General features: G+C 42.3%; 1 protein-coding gene across 2 annotated transcripts in view; it reads left to right on the top strand.

The window, feature by feature from the left end:
• lamb2l (laminin, beta 2-like) overlaps window positions 1–19044 on the top strand; it is a 53056-nt gene that overhangs the window by 32602 nt on the left and 1410 nt on the right. For both annotated transcript variants that reach the window (XM_019253238.2, XM_019253237.2), the window contains exons 15-34: window positions 1350–1490; window positions 2979–3140; window positions 3296–3417; window positions 9049–9169; window positions 9572–9764; window positions 10915–11061; window positions 11404–11635; window positions 11711–11874; window positions 11996–12220; window positions 12915–13129; window positions 13246–13342; window positions 14540–14912; window positions 14992–15176; window positions 15578–15825; window positions 16518–16733; window positions 16823–16967; window positions 17116–17323; window positions 18186–18327; window positions 18521–18697; window positions 18777–18933. In XM_019253238.2, the coding sequence (XP_019108783.2) occupies window positions 1350–1490; window positions 2979–3140; window positions 3296–3417; window positions 9049–9169; window positions 9572–9764; window positions 10915–11061; window positions 11404–11635; window positions 11711–11874; window positions 11996–12220; window positions 12915–13129; window positions 13246–13342; window positions 14540–14912; window positions 14992–15176; window positions 15578–15825; window positions 16518–16733; window positions 16823–16967; window positions 17116–17323; window positions 18186–18327; window positions 18521–18697; window positions 18777–18933 (3670 nt within the window). The remainder of the gene's footprint in view (window positions 1–1349; window positions 1491–2978; window positions 3141–3295; window positions 3418–9048; window positions 9170–9571; window positions 9765–10914; window positions 11062–11403; window positions 11636–11710; window positions 11875–11995; window positions 12221–12914; window positions 13130–13245; window positions 13343–14539; window positions 14913–14991; window positions 15177–15577; window positions 15826–16517; window positions 16734–16822; window positions 16968–17115; window positions 17324–18185; window positions 18328–18520; window positions 18698–18776; window positions 18934–19044) is intronic.

Raw genomic sequence — 19044 nt, 5'->3', positions numbered from 1 at the left:
TCTCTCTCTGGGGACTGTTTTTGTCTTTATTGGTCACTGTAGTGAAGAAGAGGACAGGAAATTGTAGCAAGTGTGGCATGCACTGTCACCATTCCCTTTTTCCACAAAGTACATGGATTACAGCTCATTAATCAAGTTGCTGATCAGATTAGAGAGAAAGTCTTGACCTGGGCATCAGTTATCTGTTTTTCTGGATCTCTTCTGGCTACACTGGAAGTCCAGATACATTGGCCATTGACGCCAGGGGCTAAATCATCAGATGATGGCTGAAGGCCCCACGAGAATGCCAAGACACATACATAATACACATACATAATAGAGAAATCACACAATGAACTTAAAGGGGAACACATCAGGGTGTTGGGGAGTTCGACAGCATGTGTGTACAAAGTTGTATAAAGCCTTGACAGTTGTGTGAAGTGTGGAAGCTATATTATTATTATATTAGCAGCAACTTATATACTGACAATATTATTATAATGAGGCTCAGTTAGCCTCATTCATTTTTAATTTTGTTGTAAACTCTATAAACAACCTTATAACACATCTTTTCCCCTTGTCGCTCCAATATATCTACCACTGTAAGAGATAATATGAGCCTGTGTCGCTCACCTCACCCCACCCTGTCCATCCTGTACTGCTGTCATGATTCATTTTCACCCACCCATCAGTCTCCTCTCTGCCTTACATATCTTCTCTATCCATCTCTGTCTACCTGCTTTCTCAAATTCTTTACTGTCTGCGTATGTCTCCTTTTACCCACCTCGGTCCTCTCCTCTCTAAAAGGACCCCCTACCCTCTCCACTTCCCCAATCAACCCCTCAGACAAGCTCAGGCACTCCGTACAAACAAGACAGCTACAGGAATGTGGAAAAAAAAAAAAAAAAGACAAGTATTGACTTCAGGATGTTTTGAGAAAAAAGGCAGCAGCGCAAGACAAGAGGAGGTGCATCTTTCACAAAGGAGGCTATTGTCTATAGATGGCTCGTTTCACTGTCTCTGGATGGAAATAGAGTGTACACGCTCAAAGGACAAAGAAAGAGGTGCAGAACATGCAGGATACAGTGCAAAATTCAAACTCCACACCCAGCGGACAGTAGCACAGATAGCAGCCTGTCACATTTAATCATTTCTGCGCGGCACACACACTTACTGACACACATACAGAAAAAGACACTCACATTCTTTGATTCTTTCTGTCAAGCCCCGGTAATTCACAGCACAAAGCTTTGCAGGACGAGCCCCTGTAGGTTTAAGAAGAGTTGCTGTAAAAAGTTCAATGTATGACTTTCCTCTCCTCTCCTCTCCTCTCCTCTCCTCTCCTCTCCTCTCCTCTCCTCTCCTCTCAGGGCAAAGTTCGTCCTCAGGCAGAGACCGACTGTGTCCAGCACCTGAGTAACCAGCTGAGAAGGAACCGGCGCCACCGTCGCATTACCAATTCGCAGCAACATCGGGCGGCATTGAGACGCATCCGCCAGCTGCAACAAACAGTAGGACATTGCTTCAATCGATTGACTGGTTTTAGCTATAGTTAGACAAAGACGTCACAAAGATGTCACAGTTGCTGTTTTTTTTTTAACCTTTCCACCTCTTCTCCAAACTGTAAACACATCAGAACCATTCGATCAAACAGTGCCTTCGGATCACACACAGAGCCAGTCGGTAACACTTCTGAGCAGTCATTATTCACAGCCTAGTAGAGAACATGTTGCATACTGTAAGACAGCAACACGTCTTTGTGCTAGGTCAGGACTTCATCGACACCATTCTCTCTGTAGCCAGGCGACAGTGGAAAAACCCTGTGGTGTTCTGAACTCAGCCTTAAAAGAGTCCACACCCACAGTATGTCACCACAGACTAGCCTGTTGCCTGGGGTAGAAGTTTCATCATAGACTTTCTATCACCATGCAAAGAAAAACACTTGTATCGGTTTGAGGAAACGGGAGTATGCTGGAAGATGCTGAACCCCTCACCCATTCAGATTCTGTTCTAGTCAGTTGGCTTGATAACATCATCACAGGCGAGTTTGGACAATTTTGTCCACAGCTGTGTTGTACTGTTGTACCATCTTACAACACGAGTGCATCACAGTGCAGAATGTGTTTCAGCGAGTGAGAATGTGTTTACTGTAGAGTTTTGCCAAAAGAGTGAATGATTGAATCTGAACATTTGGTTCAGAGAAAGAAGTTCTGTGTTTTAGCAACTGTAAAAAAGTTCAGCAGTGAACTGTCTACTATTGGACAAACACAATGTGGATTAGTGATCCCTCACAGTTTATGTGTCATTAGTTTTTACATATTTTAAGGTTTTTAGAGGCCTTATGGGGCAAAAGAATCAAGTATCCCACAAGAAAAGAGCAAAAGATAAAGATGTTCTTTCTTTGTCCCATTTATCATGTGGGTAACTTCTTAGATTTATCTTGGGACCTCTTGGAGGGCTTCAGTTCTGATGCACATAAACAGAACTATAGGGCAGTTTATAGGACATTAATAGCAACAGCAACTGAAATGAAAGCAGTAGTGAATAGATTTGTCATCTGTAGTTTTTAGTGTTACAGTTCGGTTCAGCATGATGATAATTGCATCTAATAATAGTAATAATAATAGTCCACATGTCTGCATACAGTACAACATTTGTGGTCATGCTGTATGCACCACTTGGCAGTTTGAAGCTACTTAGCTTAATGAAGTGTTTGAATGTCAAGTTGAATTAGTCAAGCTGAAGAAAGACCTGTGAGTGTAGAGATGTTTGTCCAGAGACCCAAAGAGTCTGAATCCTAACTGAGACCATGACTGTAATCGTGTTGGTGTGACATCATTTCTTAAAGTAAAAGTCAGTCACACAACTGTAATAGCCTGACTCTGGAAATAGTTTTGATGACTGCCAGTGAGGAAGAACATGTTGTGATACGCCAAGGCACCAAGGCAGCCAATAAATTGATTAAACAGGTTCTTTTGTAATCTGTCTGTCTCTCTCAGCCGGACGTGAGGACGGTTCATAGAGAGCACACTCCCAGCCACATGGTGTCGTGGACAGGTCCTGGTTTTGCCCGTGTCAAAGATGGTGCTGGCCTGGTGTTCACTATCGACAACATCCCCTACGCCATGGAGTATGACATCATGATCCGCTACGAACCTGAGGTGTGTGACCGTTACCTACAAGATTATGAAGGTGGATTATGAACTTCAAGTTCAAAGGTCTTTTGTACTAACCCTGTGTGTGTGTGTGTGTGTGTGTGTGTGTGTGTGTGTGTGTGTGTGTGTGTGTGTGTGTGTGTGTGTGTGTGTGTGTGTAGTCCACAGAGGACTGGGAGGCTTTAGTTAGTATCACATCTGTAATGCTGCCCTCCAGTCTCCGCTGTGGAAACCTCCTCCCAACTGAACAGCTCTACAGAGTCACCCTGCCACACCGTAACAGGTACTAAAACCTATCTCAATCAATCAATGATAAAAATATATACATACTGTCACTAAAGTATTTTCAGAGGTATTCCAGGTGTTGATGTGGTTTGTGTTGTTTTTGAGCTGAGGGAAAATTTCGTCATTTCATTGTTGTCACTTAAACCTGCCCCGTCTTGTTTGCTTTGCTTTGTACGAGAGCCTGTGTTTGTGTTCATATTGCACTGTACCGTGAAGTATTTTTTACTATTGATTTACTGATAGGAGGGCGAACATACCAGAGAGCCTATGTAAGGATCAGGTACAGCGATATGAAGCAAAGGCAGCAACTTTGTTGGACTTGAATTATGTGTGAAAAGACTGTACAGATCTGCAGTCTGGCAGAGTTGCACATACAGTATACTGACATACAACTCCATTCACCTGGTCCATGTTCATTGATAGCATTTATTTCCATCCTGTATAATACATGACTGTCCCCTACTGAAAAACAGAATGTACTGTCCCTTACTCTTTCAACATGAGGCGTGTTTTGCTCAGTATTTTCATGCACACAAGACTCTTATGCACACATTTTAACGTGCCTGGAATGACATGATGAGAATGACAGGAAGTTGTCCTGTCAGTCAACATCATCCTTGCCCTAGGGAGATACTTTTCAATGTAACGGTGTTCAATATGTCCCTAAAATAACATCACAATATTTCAGTGTATTTCTATGCTAACTATATTCTGAACAATATGAGTTCTATTAAGTCAACAGTTTTATATGTCAAGATAGTGTATATTAAATCATATAATATTCAGTCAAAAGTAAACAAAAAAGATCTTTAGTTTGTAAACAGCTGAATTTGACAGAGCTATGCTAAGCCAGTGTAGGTAGTTGTATTTGTCATTGTAATTCCAGTCTTCCTGCTGTCATTCCATATTACTGTGGTTTGTTGTACATCTCATCTTTTGTAGCCAAACCACTGACATGCTCTCCTTTTTGGAACTAACTCCTGCTTTTGAGTTTGAACTGTTCACTATAGACATTAATGTTCCCCACAGGATGAACTGTGATCACTTTGATGATCCTTTAACTTTTCATCTAGTTCCATCATCAGGTCAAATTTTCTACCTGTCCAATACTTTATGACGAAACTAATGATATTCCCATCAGCCTCAGCTGTACTGATTTTGCAGTTCAGATATTATTTGGGCTCAGCTCAGCTTTTTTTCTTAACTAAAACCACAGCTGGTAAGGAGACTTGTTGACACTCTTGTCAACTTGAAATCAACATTTTCAGTTTTCATCTCTGAGTCACATTTCTCATGCCCCCCCCCCTTTTAGTCTGATCTGTTTGTAATGTAAAAATGTAAAAAACTTTTAAACAGGAAGATTATTTAAAGAATTATATTAAATGATCAGTGCAATATTCACCTCATATTGATCTATAGATAGAAGACAGTTATTGCACTGATGCAAAGCCAGCACATTAGACAGATTACTGCAGATCCGACTAGAATAAGAGGTAATTGTCCCTGAAAAATCAAGGAAGCAGAAATAGGATAAAAAAAACATAGAATGATTACCACTAAGACTGTTTAGTTTAGTCAACCAGCTCAACAGCCTTTAAGAGTCTGAACTCATCTGGAACTAAGAAGTCACACCCTGCCCGGGTCTGGCTGCCTCACGCTTCCGTTCTCTTCTGAGGTTGGTCCATCAGCCAAAACCAATTAGCACAGAGAGCCCAAAACACAGGCGCTAAACCAGGTAGGGTGGATCGAGTTGCCCCTGGTGAACAATGGTTCTTTAGAAAAAGATAATCAGCCAGGCATGGAAGTAGGAACTGACCAAATGTCAACACATGCCCATTTGTACATGGACTATGTCTCTCATATTGTGTGCTTTTTTAAAATAATGCTCAGATACATTAAATATATGCAACAATGAAACAAAATAGACAAAAATCATATAATCATAAAAAGTTCTTGTCAAAAACAGGCTGGGAGACACTGCATTTAGATAACAGACCTAAAGAGACCCTGTGGAGACTAAATACCAGTCTCTTAAATGACCCTCAATGTCAAAAATATTTTGAGAAAGATTGAAGATATATGTTATTCAATGATAACGAGATGGTGTCTCCCAGTCTACATATGGGATGCGGCCAGTCTGTTGTCAGAGGCCAACTACTAATGTGGTCAGCCACGTAAGAAGAAAGAAAAGAGAAAAAATCAAGATCTGACTGCAAATTAAAACTCCTGGAAAATCAGCACTATGAGTTATCCTGAAAGATGATGTCCAAAACCAAATTAGTGACACAAAACAAGCTCTCAATAACATATATGAAATTCAAATGGAAAAAAGACTTAAATTTATCAACACAATCATTCTACGAAGTGGCCCTAAATCTAAAAAATTGCTTGCGTGGAGGATACGCAAAACAACTGGGCAGAGAGATCTATTCACAAAATTAAAGACCCACCGACCGATACAATGAGTCCCGAACTGGGAGATATCAAACATATTTGAATCTTTTTATAATAACTTATACTCACAACCCCCGCAGCTGAATTAGTAACTGTATCAGACTTTTTATCATCTTTAGATTTACCATCGGTGGGAACGGAGCAAATAAAATAATGACCCAAGACATTACGGATGAAGAAATTAATAGAGCCATATCGAGATTGAAAACACAGGTAAAATGCCCGGAGCTGATGGCTACCAGCGGCATGGTATAGAATATTCGAAAAACCCTTGTACCAGTACTCAAAAAATGCTTTATATGTCTTAAGGGCGGGCGGAGACACCCCTTTCCTGGAGACAAGCCTAATTTCAGTGATCCCAAACCAGGAAAGGCAAAACGCAATGTTAGCTCGTATAGACCCATATCAGTGTTAAACATAGATCATAGATTATTTGCATCCATATTAGCAAAAAGGATGGAGGACATTGTCCCAGATCTGATAGACCCAGATAGACTGGCTTTGTAAGCACAGGCAAACCCAAGGACAACGTGCGAGCGCTCTCCACCTCATTAATCAGATGAGAAATCGCGACAGGGGAATCTATAGCCATTAGCCTTGATGTGAAAGGCTTTTGATTCTGTTCGGTGGAAATATTTGTATTTGGTTCTTAAACTTTCGGCTTCAATGATCAGGTAATGGATGTTTGAATCCCTATACTGCTCTCCCACAGCCAGAATTAAAAATTAACGGGTCCTTGTCTAATACAATACTTCTTGAGAGAGGTTGTCGTCAGGGGTGCCCCCTTAGCCCTACACTTTTTGCTCTTTTTTTTGAGCCACTGGCTCAGGCATAAGAGAGGATAAGAACATAACTGTGGTACGATTGGAAATACACAATATAAAATTTGTCTTTATGCTGACGATATTCTTTGACCCTTAGCAACCCCAAAGTAAGTCTCCCCAAATTGTTACATCTACTTGAAAAATTTGGTTCATATTCCGGCTATAAGCTAAATTTACATAAAACCCAAACTCTAACTATAATCTGAACCCACATGAAACAGTTATACAACATGAAATTTAAACTGACAAATAATATTATGAAATACCTTGGAGTACAAATACCAAAATACTAAGCCATTCTTAACTCCTTTTATGACCACCATCATACCTCTATAACCTGATATAAAGGACAGATTTAGACCGCTGGTCCTTATTTACCGACAAACATGTACAACCGGATAGACATTGTGTAAGATTAACCTGCTGGCCCCGCCTCCTGTACCTCTTCCAGTCACTGGCCATTAAGATACCACCCAAGCAATTTAATGATGGAATAGGATGATATCACTTTTATTTGGGCAAAACAAGACCACGGATTGACTTCAGACGCTGCAGTTACAAAAAAACAAGGTGGTAGGCTCACCCTGTTTTGGAGGATATACGAGCGGCACAGTTGCGCTTCCTGGTTGGTTGGTGTGATCGGAAAGTGATGCAAAATGGAAGAGCGATAGAACAAAATTTATATGTGAACGTCTCCCATCTCTGCTGGGAGACAAACTCTCCTGAAAAAAGTAACTATCGACAGATACACTAACCATTTGATTATAACCCTTTAAACCTATGGTACAAATTCTCAACGACCCTAAATTCGAAAGAAATTCACGACTATACGTTGGATAGCATTCGATACAGACTTCACGCCGGCCAAGCTGCGACAGCAGATTTACATATGGACAAATTTAGGTATTACCTCTTACTGTACAGTTTCTACTAATAATGTCTTGGTTTCTTTTGATTATCTCAGGAAAAAACACAATTTGGAAAAACAGGATCTCTTCATATTTTCAACTGAGAACCATTTTGATAAAAACATCAAAACACTGGAGACGAAGAAATGAACCTGATAGAGATATTTACCAAAGCCTACTAAAGGAAATTGAGTAGAAAACTTATCTCCAGGATTTTTGCTTTGCAGATGAAACAGGGGTTTCTCCACATGTATTATAAATCAAGGTGGGAAAAAGAAGCTACATTCAGATACCTGAAGATGATTGGCTAAATATTTGTAAGACAATGTCTACACGTCTAGTTCAGACCTGTGGAGGGAATTCACTTGGAAAAACACCTTAAGATTTTATTTAAACTCCCAGAATTAAAAGTTTACAGACCAACAACCCAGCTCAGGGACGATGTTGGAGAGGGTGTGGTATATGTCAGCTGGCCATTTCACATTTCTGGGAATGTCCCATAATTATCTTTACTGGGAAAAACATTATAGCCGCAATCAATTCAATAATCACTTGCAGCCAGATGTCAGTTTCGGGTGTTAATATATTTGGGAAATATCCAACTATATAAATAACAAGACAGATATCTATTACAAATATTTTGGCTAGTAGCCAAACAAGCAATAACCCGGAAAATGGCTGAATAAGGAGTGTCCAACAGTTTCAGCTGGACAGGAATAGTTGAAGAAATCTATTCTATGGAAAGGTTGACATTTTCTCTGAGATATAATACTGAAAGGTGCCAATACTGGAAAAAATGGAGGGACTACGTGATGAGAGGTAATTGCATACTCTGTGTGGGAAAAATCTGTAACTTTATTTTTATTTTACTCCATTGTTTTTTTTTTATTACTGCTACTGTATCTTCCCGCTGGTAAGAGACACTGAGAGAACTGTGGATGCCTTAGCCTTATAACTGATTCATTCAACCTGATTTCCGCCAGCCCTTATTTAGACATTGTGTCTTGCTATGGATGACCCGCCTACTGTGCCTGTTTATGTGTATACTTAATTTGTTTCCACTTTTTATTATTGGGAAAAAATCAATAAAAAGAAAGTTTAAAAAAAAAAAAACAGGCTGGGAATCAGTCATAACTAATTTGTTTGTTTGCTTGTGGAACTTTTTTCCCTTTTTTTCTGTATGTTTCTTGGGTTGGTGGAACTTTTTCCATATTTTCTTGTTTGTTTGTAGAACTTTTTATATTTTTTTCTTGTGTCTGTGAAACGTTTTCCATTTCTTCTTGTATTGGTGCTTTTTCCTTTTTCATTCAGTTTTTATTTGCAAAAGAAATAGAGCCAGAAAAATATATGCATGTATATACTGTATACTGTGCCACTACTGTATATGTATGAAATAATTGCATGCATATATCTGTGTAAGTGTTTTTGATTTTGTTTTTCCAGATACATCCAGATGCCCAGGCCTTTCTGTTTTGAGCCCAGTAATCGCTATGTGGTTGCAATCAGGTTCCAGCGCCACGGGGTGTCACACAGACATCTTACTGCCTTCATTCTCGTCGACTCAGTGAGTTAAGACCGTCAGCCCACCGACCTCATTATCAACCTCAAAGTCTAGACATTGCTTACGGCTTCACGCCATGACGGTTCCCCTATTGGTAGAAAAATCCAAATGCTGAATTTATCTAGCCTTGGGGTTAGCTTTGAAACAAGTTAAAACATCCCTTTAAATACATTAAACATGAAACATTTTGTAGTACTGTGCTCCTCTGTAGTTACTATCATTTCTTGACAATATAAATCACATTCGTTGAAAAAAGACCCTGACAAATCACTGGCTTGTTTCTCTGTGACACCTCAACAGCAGGAAAGATAAGCATTGCCTCCCTGATTCATAACCCCTGACATCTATGTCTATAACTACAATATAATCCTTTCCTTTATAAACCTCTGTCTTCATCCACGATAGCTGGTTCTGATCCCGAAATACACTGAGCTTCCTGGTTTCCATGGTAACGAGCCTGAGGCAGAGCAGCGGCGGGATGAGATGACCCGCTACATGTGCCTGGATTCCTTCATGATGACACCGATGCCCGCCCTGGCTGAGATGTGCTCCAAACTCATCTGCAGTATTTCATCCATCATACATGATGGTGCTCTGTGTAAGTAGAGACAAACACAGATTCAGGAGGATGTGTGTTCAAACTTTTTTTTTTTCTCTCCCAGATATTTTTATTGCATTTTACATGTATCACTTCACATATACATGTTCATACATTGTATGTTTTTCAGAGTGATCCAACATCAACACAAACATAAACATCCCTCCCCTACCACTAGCCACACCTACAAATCATGATTCCTGAGTATTATTCCTGGAGTGTTATAGGGAACTGCTGGGAGTCAAGAATTGAGTTGAAAGACAAATAAGTAATAAAAATAAAATAGATAAACAAACAAACAAACAGGATGAATAACTAAATAAAGGTAAATAAGTAGGAGCAATTAGCAGGAGTATTAAGACATTGACTGACTGACAGTGAATAACACTGAACATAGATAAGGTGAAAGTAACAAAGAAAATGTTTTGAAAAACCCACTGGGAACCCATCAGGTCCAGTGGATTTCCCAGATTGCAATGAAGCGATAGCAGCTGCTATCTCCCCCTGTGATATAGGCTCATCTAACCTAGTCTTATTATCATGGGTAAGTGTGGGGACATCTAAACGATCTTGGAAATTTTCCATCTGCGTACTGTCATTTGGGAGGTCAGAAGTATAAAGTCGGGAGTAAAAATTCCTAAATGTGTCGTTGATTTTAGAGGGATCTGAGGTGATGTTACCATCATCCATCTAGATTTTTGTGATGTGCTGTTTTGCTTTAAATCCCTTCAGCTGATTGGCTAACATTTTACCGGATTTGTCGCCATGAACATAGAATAGACTTTTACTCTGCAATAGTTGGCGTTCAATTGAATGTGTTGAGAGGAGATCAAATCTAGTTTGGAGTTCCACACGTTTTTTGTATAGTTCAGGGTCCTTGATTTGAGCGTATCTTTGATCAACTTCTTTAATTTGATTAGATAGATTTAGCCGTTCTTTCTGAGCTCTCTTTTTCATATTTGGGCTAAAAGAAATAATTTGTCCCCTGGGTAAGCTTTCAGAGCATCCCATCCGTTATCTGCTCGTCCATAAATTTCACAAAGTCATTATTGGACAGTAAAGTTGAGTTAAAACGCCAGTGTCTCTCTGCGTTCAAACTTTTTGAACTTTGAAAATAGTAATGACTGTCTGCATCTTCATTATCCGCCAGCCTGTCAGTGCGACCCTCAGGGCTCCCAGAGTGGCGAGTGTGATAAGGTGGGAGGTCAGTGCCTTTGCAAACCCAACGTGATGGGTCGGCGCTGTGACCAGTGTGCCCCGGGAACCTACGGCTTTGGAGGGACAAATGGCTGTACTGGTGAGTCTGTTCTACAGTCAGGCATGTGATAACACCTTTACCCAACTTAACAACTGTCCCACAAGATCAAACCGAAGAAAATACATTTTTTGGTGATGTCTCTAAAGATGTGAAGAAATTTTATAAGTCAGGTGCTCTCTGAAGTTAATGACATTGATTATGTGACTCTTATTTTGAAGGTACGCTATGTCTGCGTGTGCTGTCCCAGTACATGACAGACTAGTACCTGTAGTCCTGTCTGTCCCTGCTGTAGAGTTCAGTGTGTTATTCATGAAGTCAGAAATCACTTCCTAACTGAACACTGAAACACTGAATAACTCTTTAATACCTCCTCCCGTCCAGCTTGTGACTGCCACCCAGAGGGCTCATTAAGCCACCAGTGCGACCCAGTTAGAGGCCAGTGCCAGTGCAAGCAGGGAGCCACCGGGCGGCAGTGCTCAGACTGCCAACCAGGCCAGTGGGGCTTCCCCAGCTGCAGCCCCTGTCAGTGCAACGGCCACGCAGACCTCTGTGACCCCCACACCGGGGAGTGTAGAGACTGCAGGGACTACACAACAGGACACTTCTGTGAGCGGTAAGAATCACTCAAGTGTCAGGCTTAACTTAACGCCATCTCTTGTTATGTAATTGTCTCCCTCTTTGGTCTCAGCTGTGTGGATGGGTTCTTTGGAAACCCGGTGCTTGGTTCAGGGGAACACTGTCGGCCCTGCCCCTGCCCCAGTAACCCCGGCTCAAATCACTTTAACGGCCTCTCCTGTCAGGAGGACCACACCTCCAACCAGATCATCTGTAACTGCAAGGAAGGCTTTGCTGGTGAGTTAGAATGCTGCAGTGGTCAGCTCTGATAGATATCTAAATAATATCATGCATCATTCCACATCTCTCTCCCCCACATTTAAAGCTAACATGTCATGGTCTCCCTTTACACTCCCAGGGTCCCGCTGTGACAAGTGTTCCCCTGGTTACTATGGCAACCCAGAGCAACCAGGCGGACAGTGCCTGCCGTGCGAGTGCCACGGCAACATCGACGCCCAGGATCCTGAGTCATGTGACCCCAGGACAGGTGAATGCCTCAAGTGCTTGCACCACACCGATGGCCCGTCCTGTGCCGAATGTCAACATGGTTACTATGGCAACGCCTTGGCCAAAAACTGCAGACGTGAGTGATGATCGTATCAGAGTTTATATGTGTGTACAAACAGTAAATCTGAACAAGAAGTCTCCATGTGTGCCTGTAGGCTGCATCCCATGTCTCTTAAATTACATCCATGACTTCCTCTCTTGCATCTTTTTATTTACTCCCTCGCACTGGGGGTGCATGCAGCTAAGTGAGGAAAAAATATGAGGAGAGAAGAAACTTTTTTTTTGATTATATAACTCTTCAATCCAGACACTCAGGATTTATTGGTGTGACTGAATAGAAATGACGTTAAATGATATAAAAAGTGTCTCTTGCTGACAGACAAACTCTCCTATCTGATATTACTTGTATCCATTCTTAAAGTTAATGAGGAAAATAACAAAGATATCTGTCTAATGAATGACAAATGTTGTTTGTTGTTGTTGTTGCTTCAGTCAACACAGATTTTCAACTTGTTGGTGAATCAGAAAACAAATCAAATATCAAACTTATCAAACTTCTATCTGTTATCTGTCTTCACCCTGTTATGGTGCAATATGTCACATCAGTCCAATCAATAACTGATATCCAATAAGGGGTTGCATTGGCTGGTCAAAGAAATTGTCTCTAACTAAAACCTCTGGTTTGCAGAACTATTAAATCAGACTTCACAGAGACAGGGCCTTGCTGTCTTCACTCTGTCTGTGTTTTGAACCTATGTTTCTCCTCTCAGGCTGTACCTGTGTGACTGCTGGGACCATCCACTCGGCCTGCAGCGACGGACAGTGTCACTGTGACAGGCAGACCGGAGCCTGCGCTTGTAGGGAGAATGTGACCGGCCACAATTGTGACCAGTGTGCTCCGAACCACTGGAACTACGGTCAGGATGGAGGCTGCGAGCCGTGTGGCTGCAACCTGGAGCACGCCATGGGAACGCACTGCAACATGGTGAGGAAGCGCAAACGCCTTCATGATAACGGAAAAATGAACTCAGAGAGTTTAAGTATTTTTTGTTACTGGCAACTTTCGGTCTCTGTTCATCTGTCTCTCTCTGTCTTGTACAGTTCACAGGCCAGTGTCACTGTCACCACGGCTTTGGGGGTAAACAATGCACCGAGTGTGAGCAGTTCCACTGGGGAGACCCACGGGTGCGGTGTCAAGGTAACCTCACCTGAAGGAGTGAATGCGCATACCTTCTTCTTCATTTCTTTCTTTTATAAGTCCACAGAGGAACGTAATTTATTGATTCTTTGTTCAGAGCAGGAATCATGTCGAAACATGATGTGAAGCCGTGAACAGTCGCACAAAAACTCTGCTGTGAAGGGTCTACACAGGTGGCGAAGCATGAGCGGCGCATGAACAGATCAGCAGTCCTCCACCACAGCAGCACACAGAGCCCAAAACACAACTGAAAGCAACACATGTGATCTATTGTGTGGCCCGTGTAGGCAGCTTTTTTAAAATAGGAGTGTGTTCTGTCAGACGTAGACATCTGAAACACATGCAGGTGCCACTGAAACACAATCTGCTTTACACACACTCTAACGGGCACACAGACTGCAGTGGAAGTTTGTGTGCATCTCTATTCCTATTGCATTTAAAGGACACTCACATAATTAATTACTTTTATTCTACAGAAATCATAATTACTGGCAGCTGTGAGGTGATAGAGCTAACCACTGCACCACTGTGCTGCCTGTCAGTATCATCAGTGAACACGATGTCCATCGATGTTCTAACAGAAAAGAAGAGCTGCAGCTTCTTATCATTAACCTTTGCATCGCATGAACTGTGAACTTCAGGCTGTATCTCTACTCTCTGACACAGTTACCTCAGTATTAGTATCTGGCTGAATCCGGTTCACACAGCATCAATGCGTTTTAAAGAATTAAAAAAAAAAATATATCGAGTTTGAAAAGTTTCTTTTGAGTTAGATTCTGCCTTTTCTGAAAAGGACAAACAAGTTGTGATCTAACAAACATTTTAGACACATGACTGATCAGATGTTTCCTCATATAATCTGTGATGGCTCGGCACAGATCTGATGGAACCTTCTTCACATTAACACGTGAAATAAACACAAACGTCATATAGACTTCCTGTTCTCTGTTTTGACCGGTTGAGGTTCGACTGGTACTCTTAAAATGACATCATCTTGGTTTTCTGGACAATTGAAGCCAGCTACAGCTAATCTCATAAACCAACACCTAACGATCAAATAACAGCCAACTATTCAAGCATTCAAACATAATTCTCTTCATTTAACATTGTGGAGCAGTAAAGTTTCTAACTGATTCAGTAGATTCACCTGCAGGTCATGATTGTTGTTCTTCCTGTGTCCTCCCTCTTATCATTCAGAGTGTAACTGCCATCCGCTGGGCTCAGAGATGGCCCAGTGTGACCGAATGACAGGGGCATGTGAATGCAGGGAAGGGGCAGCGGGACGGCGCTGCGATGAATGCGCTCGTGGCTTCACCGGTGACTTCCCCAAGTGTGTCCAGTGTCACCCGTGCTTCCAGCTGTGGGATGATGCTGTGTGCCAGATTAAAAGAGACCTGGAACACATCCAGTACACCGTGGACAAGATCCAGGAGAACGGGCTCACGCCGGTGGTCGGGGATACACGCATCAAAGAGCTGGAGAAGAAACTGAAGAAGGTGAAGGATCTAATCAAGGCGGAGGACAACGAGAGGATCCACCAGCTGATTGGACAGAGCATCGATGACCTCAGGTGATGATGAGGTTGATTGGATCATTTGTGACCTGTCACCAACCACTTGTTAATCTGTGACCGCCTCTATGTGTTGCAGAGCTGAGATCGCCCTGACCGACGGGCGTCTGATGGCCGTCACCCGAGAGCTTAATACGACAGCAGCAGAAGAAGAGGCAATGAAACGCATACTGAGTGACCTAGAGAGAGAGCTGAGGGACCTCAACACCACTGTGGCCCGCAAACAACAGCTACTGACAGAATACCTCCATTCAGGATTTGCAGGTAACAAACATTCAAACCAGTAATATCTGGAATTAATGGACACAAGAGATGTTTGAAGCATCCAAGGCACAGCCTTGGACAACAAATAAATGTTGGTACAGCAGCCGCCCCATGTGCAAAGGCTCAGTCCTTACCGCGGCGGCCCAGGGTTTGAATCTGACCTGTGGCTCTTTCCTGCATGTCATTCCCCATCTCTCTCTCCACATTCCTGTCACTCTTCAGCTGTCTCTGCTGAATAAAGCTCAAAAAGGCCAAAAAATATCTTTAAAAAAAGTAATAATGATGTGTCCATATTTCAGTTTGATGAACCTCAGTCAAGCTACAGCAAAATATTGTGGAAAAAACCTGAAAGTAGTTAATGAACACAACAACTCCTAACAGCTGCTCTCGTTTCCTCACAGACCAGTTTGAGAAAATTAAGGAGTACTATAAGCAGTCAGTGGCTGCCGAGGACAAATGCAACTTCACGGTGTCCAGTCCCCTCGGCCCTGTGGAGCAGTCCAAAGAAACCCGCGCTCGCACTGAAGACCTGCTGGACGTCAACAAAGACAACTTCCTCCGTGCCGTCGCTGCTCAGAACAAATCATTAAGCGAGCTGCAGCAAAGGGCCCATGACCTGGACAAGAAGGTGCATCGCCTGAGTCACAAGGTATGCGGCATGTCTGTCTGCCTTAATGCACACAGTATCACTGAACACTGAGTTCTGTGTGTCTCTCCACCACCCAGAATCACAGAAAAAGATGTTTGATTCTTTTTTCTTAGTTTGATGACTTGCTTATGTTCTCTTTATTTTTGACATGCTTGTATCTTACAGTGACATCTAGTGGCTATAGGTTGTCGAAGCAAGTCGATTACTTGTTCATAGATAAAAGTCTCTCATGACCTTTTTTACAATCAGTCTAATGATGCATATATGATTATTATCGTTAGTAACTTAAGTTTATTTCTTGACTTTGAGATGAAAGAAGGATCACACTGAAATTTTCCACTTTTTTCCACACTTCCATCTTGTTCTCCAAATGAAAACAATGATTTATGGTGTCTCATTTATGATATGAGAGATCATTTTTTTGCATTATTTATTTAGTTTTTTATGTATTTAATAGCCTTAATAATTCAGCAGTACTATACTGCATGTTTATTTTAGTTTCATTTGACTTGATTGAGCTCTGCGTGAATTATTATAGTCCTTTCTGCACTGGCAATGTAAAAATGTTATAGTTTCATTATGACTTTAAGTATAGTAAATACTCAGTCAAAGAGACTCCACTTTGAAATGTTTCTGAACGTGTTGATTTATTTCATATTCATATGTGATTGATAACACTCTGCTCCCTCCAGGTATGCGGTGGCCACACCAATGCCAGCGCCAATGGCACATGCTCAGACAGCAAGTGTGGCGGCGCTGGTTGCCGTGACGACCAGGGCAATCGCATATGTGGAGGAGAGGGATGCAGTGGGACAGCGAGTGCCGCCATGACAGCACAGAATCTCGCCAACAATGTCACCGACAGCCTGAAAGCGGCCAACGAGGATCTGAAGAATGTGGCAAGAAAGGTCTTGAAACACAGCGTGGTGTACTGTCAGAGTGACGGCGTGTCGTCTTATCAGACGTGACTCCTGACATGTTGGTTTTCTGTGTCCAGCTCCAGGATATAGCCTCTCTGACACAGGATGTGAAGAACCAGGCGATGACCACGCTGGAGAAAGCCCAGAAGAAGAAGGACAACTTTGAAAAGAACAACAAGAAGCTGAAAGATTTCATCAAGGAGATCAAAGACTTCCTCACTGGTATACTGCCGTTTTAACTCAAATGTTTTCTCCGAATGAGGTGAATTCTTATTTTCCTCTGAAAAGTCTAACTTTTGGTCAACTGCACTGCTGTTGGAAAAGTCTGTTCTGCTTTTTTAATTCCTGCATTCTGACTTTTGCCATCCAGAGGAGGGAGCAGACCCAGAGAGCATAGAGAAGGTGGCTCAGCAGGTCTTGTCCATCACCCTGCCGGTCAACAAGACCACTATGGACAACATGATCATGCAGATAAAGGACAGCATTTCCAACCTCACCAACGTCGAGGACGTCATCAACCAAACCTCGCAGCACATCATGAAAGCCAAGGAGCTGCTGGACGAAGCCAAAGACGCCAAGTGAGTAACAAACCATCACGCTCGCTGTCCAAATGGAGCGAGTCGTACACTCCATTCCAATGCAGTGGCGGTGAAAGGAGGTTTGTGATGAGATCAGTGCAGGGTATAAAAGGTTTGTCTTCAGTTTGTCTACTGTAGAAATGTGTGTAAGCGTGGAAAAAGAAACTAATCTTGCAGGCTAGCTGCAGCATGTTGACCTCCAATAACATCAGCATCACACATAATGACAACTCTGCACCCCCAGAATCGTCACATCATGGAGAATGTAATCAGCTGTTTGTCTGTATCTGCTGGATGTGTACATAGGCAGCTGTTAAAAAGGGTACAGGAATACTACGAGTATCTTCCTGTCTCCGCTGTTTGCATGGTGACGGCTTAGAGCTAACCAACTGCAGGGTGTATTTACATAGCCAATGCTATTTTTGTCATTTAGCGCCCCCGGTGTAATCCCACTGTGGTAAAAAAATATTTGTTCTGATTACGTTACTTACGATCAAAAAGTAGTGAGTCGGAGTAAATCCAGATGGGCGCTTGTCCGTGGATTTTGCTGACACTGACTTGGTCACTCTCTCTTTCCATTTTCTGAGATTTGGTTACATAGTCCGCTTGCGAACTACAGATCTGGGCTGACACCAACTCAGCTTCCCATCAGCCTGCAGACCTCTTCTTCTTCCCAGTGGTCCAAATCGCTTGTGGCACACACACTAACGTCCTCAAAGTGCTGTAAACTCACAGTCCGGACAGCCGCGCTTTTTGTGATGTTCTGTCTGTATGGCAGTGTTTAATAAAGAAGAATCTTATTTTGTTCACCATTATGCTCATTACTGAGGACTTCCATCTATTTTCTGGTGGCATTGTGCAGGACCCGAGCAGAGGGAGTGAAGGATAAAGCTGATAATACCAAGCAGGCACTGAATGTGTCAGAGATGGCCATAGAGAAAGCACAAACAGCTCTGGACGAGGCCCAAAAAAACCTGAACAGCACGAGGAATGCTACAGCCGAGGTACTGCACGCTTCAACGTTTGTGTGTAATTACTTGTGAGGTGTAAAATTGCTGGTTTTACACATTCTCCCTCCTTCTGTGGTTGATTTAAGTGGACCACCCGTGTGCACTCACTTACTACATTCTTCTATATTTGTTTCTATATGTTTGCCCTTTCAACTGTGAACTGTTTTTATGGCTCATTCACTTCTAGGTTGATGAGAGGCTGACACAGCTCGAGGACAAGCAAATGGACGTCATGATGCGCTTGCAAAACCTCTCCTTGGGAGTGGAAGCGCTAAGGAACAAGACGGAGCAGAACAGGCAGATGGCTGAGGACGCTAAAGCTCGAGCTGACAACGCCACGCAGCTAGCATCCTCACTGGAGCCGGTGAGTAACGTGCTTTTATTTTGAAACAGTATATCATCAGGAAAATATTAAGCAAAATCATGATCTAACAACACTGCAGAGCCTCAACAACACGGAGGAACGGTACCGCGAGCTGCAGACAAAGATGGGCTCTGTTGATGGTGGTCTGGAAGGCATAAACCAGAAGGCCAAGGATATGAAGAAGGAGGCAGAAGACCTCCTCAATGAAGCCAAAAAGGGGATAGAACAACTGAAGAGTGAGTACACAAAGCCAATGTTGACTGTTGACAATGCAAATGTGTTGCATTTCACTGCTGCCCAGCTGTTATCCAGCTGTTAAACATGTCTAGACTGCTTCACTACTTTTC

The sequence above is a fragment of the Larimichthys crocea genome, chromosome XV (genome assembly GCF_000972845.2).
Source record: "Larimichthys crocea isolate SSNF chromosome XV, L_crocea_2.0, whole genome shotgun sequence".
Lineage (NCBI taxonomy): Eukaryota > Metazoa > Chordata > Actinopteri > Sciaenidae > Larimichthys > Larimichthys crocea.
Note: the sequence above shows the minus strand (reverse complement) of the source record. Positions and strands in the feature narration are given on the sequence as shown.